The sequence below is a fragment of the Gavialis gangeticus genome, unplaced genomic scaffold, assembly GCF_001723915.1.
Source record: "Gavialis gangeticus isolate Ggan-Ray unplaced genomic scaffold, GavGan_comp1, whole genome shotgun sequence".
Classification (NCBI taxonomy): domain Eukaryota; kingdom Metazoa; phylum Chordata; order Crocodylia; family Gavialidae; genus Gavialis; species Gavialis gangeticus.
In genome coordinates, this window is record NW_017728995.1 from 65,921,242 (window position 1) to 65,930,941 (window position 9,700).

General features: G+C 45.1%; 1 protein-coding gene across 1 annotated transcript in view; it reads right to left on the reverse strand.

Annotated features, from left to right (window-relative positions):
• Positions 1-9,700, reverse strand: part of PCCB (propionyl-CoA carboxylase beta subunit) — a gene marked incomplete at its 5' end in the record, with an annotated part of 59,944 nt that overhangs the window by 1,554 nt on the left and 48,690 nt on the right. The window contains 5 exon segments of the mRNA XM_019503765.1: positions 529-622; positions 1,213-1,311; positions 4,043-4,143; positions 6,588-6,695; positions 8,725-8,848. Of these exon segments, the coding sequence (XP_019359310.1) occupies positions 529-622; positions 1,213-1,311; positions 4,043-4,143; positions 6,588-6,695; positions 8,725-8,848 (526 nt within the window).

Below are 9,700 nucleotides of genomic sequence, written 5' to 3' on the forward strand. Positions count from 1 at the left end.
GGCGGAGTAGAATCACGCCCCAACATTAATGTTAAAAACCACAAGCCTTGAAAAAACATGGGAATACAGAATCCACTCCAGCCAAAAGAATTAAGCACCCCTTTGGCTACCCCTGGCTCTCCCCTGCAGAAGTGAAGGGAGACAGCAGGGAGGCCTTCCCCAAACTGGGCAGTTCACCTGTAATAAAAGGCTGTGGTCCAAACACTGAGGTGCTTCTCACGTTGACAGCATTTCTAAATGGGTTTGTCAGCATCTCCTACCTGCCTCCAGCCCTCATCTCAACAGTGCCTGTCAGACTCGTGCCAGGCCAACCTCAGGTAAGTTCTTTGTTGCCCAAAGTTGGCAAAGAAGAAACAAACCTTTAAGAAGTAACATCGTCTTCTGACCACGTAACCATGCGTTTAAATGTCTCTTTTGAATAATCCTAATCCTGGTCCTATGCTGCAACAGGGCAAACAGAACATAAAAGGATTTTTATCCAAGACAAGAAGAAAAGAACCTAGAGGAGAAAGTTGCACATAAACATACCTCTTATGGCTGCAGGGAATGGGTTTGCAAACTTATCTATGTATTCTGCCTCTGCATGCACCCCTTTTCCTCTGAAAATGATCTGCACAGCACCCTGGGAAGACATACAAGCAGCCTGAAAAGTTGGACTCAACCACTCGTCCAGTAAGAGAGAAAGCTTTCAGTTTACAGTACATTATGTGGTATCTGAAAGTGCTGAGCTAGAAGTTGTTTTATTAGCTAGTAAGACCGGGATGCTCAACCCCCTGCCCACAGACCAGATCCAGCCCACAGCACCTTGTCATCCAGCCCATGGGCCTCTCCACAGGCCCGGGCTGAGGCAGTGTGGCATCCCAGGGCCCCAATCCCTGCGTGCAAGAGGACCAGGCAAAAACAGTGCAGGGGCATGAGGCCCCAATGCCCATACACAGGGTTTGGCAGGGACAGCATGACCTAAATGCAGATGTGTAAGCCCAGTCCTGGGACAGTCTGATCTGGCCCACAGACCAGCCCCATGCCAATCATTTGGCTCACAGGGTTAAAAGGTTGCACACCTCTCACTAAACCAGTACAGAGAAAAATTGGCTGCCCTCTTAGCTAACTTCCTCAAGCATGTTAAAGAAACAGCTGACTCTTCTACTCAACACAACTAGAAGTCAGAAGTGTGACCCCCCCCCGCCAACACACACCTGCCACCGTGCTTACCTTTGCACCCATCACTGCAACCTCCGCAGTAGGCCATGCATAATTAACATCTCCTCGTAAATGCTTTGAACTCATCACATCGTAAGCACCACCATAAGCCTGGAATGGAAACAAGTCAGTGATACGAGACAAACGCAGGGCAACAGCGAATTCCTTCTGCAACACGGCCATACAGGAGGCAGGGGAAAGTTCATGTTTTCCCATTTTAAAAGTAATACTGGGATTGGATTTCCAAATGCCTAAATTTTGTTCCCTAAAAAAGGGTTTCATATAGTCCAAGAACAATCAGGCCATAAGGAAGTCCATTTGTTTTTATTCAAAAGCTTTGAGAATGACAAAAAGATATTTTTTTGCAGGTCAGGAAGGATTCTCTGGAGACAGTCTGGCTCAGTAAAATAAAAGAAATGGAACCTGTTTAGAATCCTGTTAATCCTACATCAATTATCAGTTCTTTCAAAGAATCAGCTACTGAAAATTAAAATCCTCCTATTTTAGCATCTTGCCATCACTGCTGCCTGCAGCATATTCAGGGTTCTCTGCACAAAAATCAGGCTTTGTTATCAGCACTTATTGCATGAAAATGATTCCCTGCTGTGCCATGAAATAGTGACTCTGCGCCAAGGCTTTCTGATGTTGTTCCAAGAAGGACAAGACTGGCATCAAAGGCACTGGGTGATGGGGATGGAGGGTGATGTACATGTGGGAGGGGGGTTAGGTGTTTTATCCATGTTGAATTCAGACTGCCCATGTAATGAGCTCTGACACCATGGAGTGATGCTAAATTCCATCACCTTGGCACTGAGGCGTTTTGAAGTCAAGGGACCCTTCAGCCTCCTTCATCCCTGCTACAGGAGATGACACCTCAGCTTCCATAACATCTCCTGTGGTAAGTTCTCTGGAGCCAGGAAATATGGCACATGAGCAAACAGTATGCTCTTTGTGCATCACCTTCCACAAAGCAGCCTCTATCCTGACTGCGCCTTCAGGATTCTGCTGGAAGACAAAGGAAATTCAAGCAGAGTCCCATCACCCCTCACCTGAGCAAGACTCAGCACTTCTGTCAGCAAGGAGGTGAGGCAAATGACTTAGAAACTTAAGTAGCCAAAATTCCTAGGGCCGTGATAAAGGAGAACCTCCTCCCCTGGGGACGCAGCATCTACCCAGGTGTCACACAATCAGGGAACAGTAGGGTTGGAAGGGACCTCTAGAAGTTAACCAGGTCAACCCGCTGCTCCAGACAGGATCACCCCTGACTAAACGATCCCTGGCAAGTCTTGTCTCAAAATCTACCAGGGATGGAGATTCCACAACCTCTCTGGGTCATCTGTTCCAGTGCTGAATCGTCCTCACAATGAGAATTTCCTCCTAAATCTCCAACCTAAGTTTCCACTGCTACAATTTAAGACCATCACTGCTAGCCCTGCAGACACAAAGAATGGTCTATCACTGTCTTCCTTACAGCCACCCTTCAGGTATTTGAAGACTGTTATCAAATCTCCCCTTAGTCTTCTCTTTTCCAATCAATCCCAGTTCTTGCAGCATTTCCTCATAAGTCATACTTTCCAGGGTTTTATTCATTTTTGCAGCTCTTCACTGGACTCCTTCCAGTTTGTCTACATCTTTCTTGAAATACAGGCCCCAAAACTGGACACCATGCTCCTGGTGAGGCCTCACCAGAACTGAATAGAGCAATCAGTTCCCTTGACTGGCAAGTGATGCTTCTATTAATGCAGACCAACAAGAACATACTGTTTGCTCATATGCCAGTGCAGCTCATAGGCAAACATGCCCACTTCAGCTTTTCCCCCCAGTCTCCACACTTCCTTCAAAACAAACCTTCATTAAGGGGGCAGTAAGGAACTAAGCTGTTGAAAGAGTTTTTAAATAACCACAGGTAAGTCTGATGTGAATCAGTAATGTTTCCTGGAACGCTGGGGTAGTTCCAAAGCACTGAAAGAGACGTGATTTGCCAATTTAAAAATGAAAATGACTTGGATAACCCAAATTACCACATTTCCTCACGTGCAATACGCCCCCAAATAAAACACACGCCTGGCTTTTGCAGACTGTAGAATGCGAGACTGCTCCAGAGTCACGACTGACTGTGTGCCAGGACATCCTCCTGAGAAGTCAAGTCAGTGTCCAGGAAGTGTGACATCCCAGAAGGAACTGCCTCACCCAGACAGTCACGCTCTTCTCTCAGTAAGGGGAAGCTGAATTACAGAAGTTACCCCCTTTATCCACAGTTATACCACTGTGATTTAGCTTCCACTTGCCATCATTGCAGAACCGGACAAAACGGGCTCCTTTCACAGAGGAATTTATGTCTAAGCACCCTGACATTGAGAAAACAGAGCAGAACATTTTACAGTTTTAAACAGCTCATTTCTAACATTGCCATTCTAGACTTCATATGGGAAGTTACCGTGGAGGAGTTGGCACGTGTTAAAGCCCAACCTCCTTATGCCCTGCAGCAAGTTGCTTGGATGCCCACACCCAACAGGGAGAACACACAGTTCAACATGGCAGGCAGGTCAGACCATGTAAACACTGGATTTGCCCAGGGTGCAGCAATCTCTGTCCCCAGGGAGAAGATCTGAAGTAGCAAAGAGGGCAGACATCTGACCAGGAAGAGAAGGCAGCAGGAAACAACAGGCAGAGATGCAAAGACACTTGAAAGATGAAAAAGGAAAATCAGAAAGGATAAAAGGAGGTGTTGAGGATGATGGGGGAAGCAACAGCAGCCAGGCCCTGAGAAGCAAGTCTCTTTTGAACACTTTTGACCAAAAGAGGAGGCCTCAGCTCTCTCCTAGGAATCAAGTCACCTTACCTTTCTGGTGATTATTGTGATTTTGGGCACAGTTGCTTCTGCAAAGGCAAAGAGGAGTTTTGCCCCATGACGTATGATTCCACCATACTCCTGGGCCGTACCTAAACATTACATGAGTCAAAAAAAAAAACAACATTTTTCAGGAAAGTTACCAAAAAGTTCCCTTCATGCAGATGGCTGTTTGCAAGGCCAGCTACCACTACTCAGAGCAGCCCCCTCAACTGTGGTGGATAGGTTGGTGATTACAGTCCAGCTTCTCCACACCTTCATGCTGAGCCATGTTGTGAGGAAAGCTCACATTGAGAGCTGGAACAAACATATAGCGCAGGTTATGGCAGGTACACACAGTCAGGCCAGCCCATACTGCCAAATAGTTCCTGCATGGTTACAAATACAGCTTCAGAAACACTAAGAGATCCCCATGCATGTTCAGAGAAAAATCTCCCCAATGTTCACCTCTCTGGAAACACTTCTGAGAATGCATTTTTCACCTCATACTCAAGGCAGATCCAAACTGTTACTCATGGCCGCTGTGGCAGAGGTGTGAAACTACACAAGGGAACCACTGCAAACAGCAGCAGCAAGAAATCTCTCAGGCCACCTCTGACAGTAAGCCTTGAGCTCCCAGGGACATTACTTTGGGCAAAGTCTGGTGAAGTCTTGTAGCCAGGACAAAGGATCAGTAAGTACTTAACTACTTCTCTCCAACATAAAGCAGTCGAAAGGGGAGCAAACCCACACGCTGCCCCCATGCTGAATCAGGCCCCCTGATTGACTCCATGCGCAGAATCCAGGTCACGCACTGGCCCCTTGCCACGCATCCAGCCCACAAGCCAGACAGTTGCAACACAACCACCACCACCAGTCTCTTCCAGCAAGAGAAGTTCCTTCTGGTGCATCTGTTCCTGCTGGTCCAGGGGTCTGCAGCCTGCATTCCCAAAGATAACGCAGGGAACAGTTCCAGAGGCAAGGTAAGCCATCTCCTATGAGACAAGCCAGGCAGACGGAACAAAGCCACAAGGCAGGACCAATCCTCAGCACAGTCGTACCAGTTTTGCCAATGTTCACCTTGGGATGGGGCACTTCCTGGCAAAGGCTGCTTCCTTGATGAATGAAGCCAATGCCACACTCGTAGGATTTTGTGAAGCAAATACTAGATCATGAAAGTACTTTGCTGATTGCTTCTACTGGAGCAGATTCTTTCCGGTTGGACCAATACAACACAGTTTCTGTTTTTCAGAAGAACCAGTTTCAGGGTCTTAGTAACCCTACTATAAACAGCTTCTGGCATCCAGCAACAAGAGATGTGGAAACTTTAGCTTTCCACCCCAAATGGAACAAGTAAGAAAATGGCTATAGACTTCATGTAATTTTAAGTTCTGTATATTTGTAAAGCTCAGTGCAAACTGACAGTGCATCTCCTTCTTGGGATCCTGAGCACCTACAGCAAGAATTCTTATGTGTGGATAGGGCATTGCTTGTGAAGTTGAGCAAAGAAAGGTCTTCAGGATGCGTCTGTGGAACAATGCAAATCAGATGGCCAGTGAGAGTCCATCTAGCCAACCTTATAGCCACTATGTATGTTCAAACTTGTAAGGACACTCCGACCTTAAACTTCCAAGAAGGCTCTCAACTCATGTCTGCTGCATAAGGTGAATAAGTCACCCACGCCCTTGTGAAGGAATGGCACCTGAAGGAATGGCACTTGAATGTTTGTAAAATGACAGCATCAGAGGATTCCTTTTTTTCCATCAAATGCAGCAGAGGACCAAGACAACTGCAGAGGAAGACAGCTTCTCCTAGGCCATAATTGTGGTGGCTGCAGCACTACCAGGCACTCTACAAAAGCAACTTTTAGCCAGTAATCATTTGGCAAGGTAGGCCAATCCTTGGGTCAGAGCTCTAATGCTGAGCAGAGATGTAAGTACACAGAGCAGGTGCTCTGACCAGATCTGCAAGTAGGAATTTACAACCCAGAGGTACCCTCCTTACTACTCATCAAGGCACTGGTCAGCCCCAAAAGAGGAGAGGAAAACGAACTGCCCCACTAGCATACAGCATGGTGCCATGAATTTGCTCTCCACTGTCCCTCCTTGAGACACAATCCTTGCTGGGCTTCCTTATGGGATGGTGCAACTCCATGCTGCCCTGGCAGCACACAAAGTACAACCGCTACAGCTGAGCCTGTGGGCGGTGCTTAGAGCCTCCAAGAAAAAAGGAAAACGCGCAAGAAGTGAAGTACGACCAGCTTCTGCTTCATCCATAGCCTCAGCAGAATTTGTAGAGAGTTAGCAAAGAGCCAGCCAGGCCCTGGGTCTTTGCAGTGGCTCTGGTACCAGACAGGACTGGCAAAGCAACTAGCTCAGGACTGGGTAATGCAGAGCTCAGCATAGGCTCTCAGCCCTGATGCTTACCTTGTTCTCAAGGTAGGTTTTGCTACATGCACGGCCCCCCAGCTCTCACAGATCTACCACTAGCACTACCCAAACTAGCTACATTTAAAGCTCCACTCCAGTCAGGCAGTTACATCTCAGCAAGGACCTACCTGGCAGAAATCCTGGGACATCCACAAAAGTGATCAGAGGAATGTTGAAGGCATCACAGAACCGGACAAAACGGGCTCCTTTCACAGATGAATTTATGTCTAAGCACCCTGCATTGAGAAAACAGAGCAGGACATTTTACAGTTTTAAACAGCTCATTTCTAATATTGCCATTCTAGACTTCAAATACAGCTTTCAGGGCAGTACAGAAAATAGACCATATTGAATCTCCATTGTCCTTCACTGAGGGAGCAATACTGAGAACAGAACAGTTTCAGTTCTAGCTGCTGTCTTTGTTTGATGGTTTCCCCCACTTCACTTGTGAACAAGGGGGGAGAAAATCAAGCTCACAGGTAAGTACAGTTTTCAAAAGCCTCTGACTGACACAGGTATTTATGACCTACTGAAAAGTAGTGGGACATGGGCGCTTCTTAAAATGTCATAATGTATCCCATTATGTGACTGTTACAAGGTAGCACTATTTCAGCCTAAGAGTGACATACTTTATATGCATTCATTTCATATCATCATTTATTTTTACTGCACTGCTACCTAGAATCCCCCCAAGATTGATTGCTGCTTCAGGGGGGGAGAGGGGGAGAAAAGTTCCTGATACAGAGATCCCATATGCCACTTTAATTTTTATATATATATATATAAAAACCTAATGAAAAGAAAATTATAAACAGGTAAGTGCAAAATGAAACACCTTACAGGCATCACTCCAATACAGTGTAAACACATTCTACAAATCAATGCAAAGTTGTAACGTCAGCATTCTCGGTTAAAATACTGCAATGCATTTCTCAAATATCAAATGAAACCGTGAAACCCGTTAATTATCTTGTGATTCTTTAATAGTCAGCAAATTACCTTGCCAAGAATAAGTACTCGATTAAAGTAGCCAGGGGGAAATGAGCCACCACCACACAGGATGGCCTAATTTGACCAAAATATAACAAGTCATGGAGACAGTTCAAGTTAACACACGAATAAAGCATATGTGGGAATTCCCATGTGGCTCAGAAGAGGGGTCGATGAGGATATAGCTGCTAGTTGTCCAGTACTAGCCGTTTCAAAAGCTGCAAGATGGAAATAAGGAATGATGCACATGGCTCAGAGCATTGTTTCCCAGAACACAAGAGCTTTCTCTCTCCTCTATTTTTTTTCTTCTTTTTATAAATATCCTTTTTGCTGTAAAAGTGGATTTCATAATACCCATAAAAAGCCTGGGTTTTAAGTGTTGAACTTCAGTTGTTACAGGTATTCAGATACAGCAGTAATGGGATATTATGCATAAAGTATTTTATTCATCAATGTACACTATGCTGGCTTACAATTTCACCGACTGCTGTCTTGCTTGTATTCTGTGAGGAAAAAGGTGCCAGGAAGTGCCAGATCTGTGAGCATTGGTGCATATGTTTTTACCATGTCCCTGCAGATTCACTTAAATAAAGGTCTGTACCATTGCATTCAGTCCTTGCGTACCAGTTTTGCCAGGCCTCAAATCATTCTCACCGACTTCATGAGCCCCCCTTCTGTTTCTGCTACAGCTTTCTTAGCTAAAACAGAAGTGTCCCAAGTGATGAGGCAGCATGGATTTATATGTTCACTATTATTCTCTCTTGTTTATTATGCATCCCACTATTTCTTGCTTTTCTGACCACAAATGCACATCAAGAAGGGGTTCTTAGTGTGCTGACCAAAAAGAGGCACAGGCTTTCTGTCCAGAGCAAGACCCAGTTACAAGCAACGCAAGTCATTCCGGGCAACATGTGTTATCTTATATTAGAATTTTCCCTACCACTTTGCACCTGTTATTCTAGTTGTCCATAGTCTGGCTAAAGTTCTCCATGGATTTCTCCACTCCTGACAAACCAACAAAATGCAATCTCTGACACTTCTGCTCACCTCATTGTTAGCTCATTAATATATAAGGATAACACCTACTGGTCCCAGCACAGCACCTTGTGATGCTGCACTGTAAACCTGGGGAAAAAATGAAAAGGACACCCAAAATACACATCCTCTCCTTATGACAGACACCCTCACAGTGTGTGTAATGAGAAAACACAAACAGGAGGCAGCCTGCAAACACCCCTGAATCAGAGAGATTTGTAGCTTGCAGCCAGCTCTTACCTGATGCTACTTTGGGCTGATTGCCCACAATTCCAATGGTTCTTCCATTCATCCTGGCAAATCCAACCACTATGTTTCTGGCATAGGAGGGCATGATCTCAAAGAATTCCCTCTCATCAACAATCTGGAAGAAAAAAAGGTTAACAAGAAGCCTTGTGAAGAGACACAGGTTGGTGTGGTCAGCTGCAATCGTATCTGTTACACAGTGAGGAAAAAAAAAATACATTGCTTCTGTAACAGGAGATTTTGCAAATAAATCGTTTCTTCTTCTTTCCAGTCTGTTTGTCAGTGTGTGTGTGATACTATATTTACATCCAGATATATCTCATCAGGAGCGTTGCCTGAGCCTGCCACAAAACCAAAGCTGTTCCCAGTATAAGAAGAGTGCATGTTAAAAAAAAGTTGACTTCCAGATTCCTCCCCCTCCTCCAAAGTACTGAATTTTCTGGTACATCTTTAGCACGCTGCAGTTCTTTTAAAAAATACCTCAGATTACTAACAAGGTCCTTCATGGTGGTTCACTTGACCAGATGATCTGTGCAACCCCACTGAAGTCACCGGGGTTACACAAGACATAAACAGAGTAGAGTCGGACTTAACTGTATCTGCATGTAGGGGGTGTTAGTTGTAGCTGTGTTGGTCTAAGGCCATAGCAGACAAGGTTTTTTGGGTAAATGTGATACCTTTTATTAGACCAACTAAATAGTTGGAAAAATCATTCTTTACAAGCTTTCAGGCACAAACACCCTTCTGCATATGGGGAACATGCAAGCAGTAGTCTGCGTCCCACCTGACTGTACATTCCTTAAGGCAGCCCTTACCTCTACCACTGTTTTTTCTATGCATGCTGTAAAGCCGCATCACAGCCATGTAAAGCAGTACCCAAAATTTGTTTCATAAAGACATAATAATAGATAAAGCAGTATGGACAAATGCATGGATGCCTAACACTTTCCATTGTAACTCCCTGTTTTCA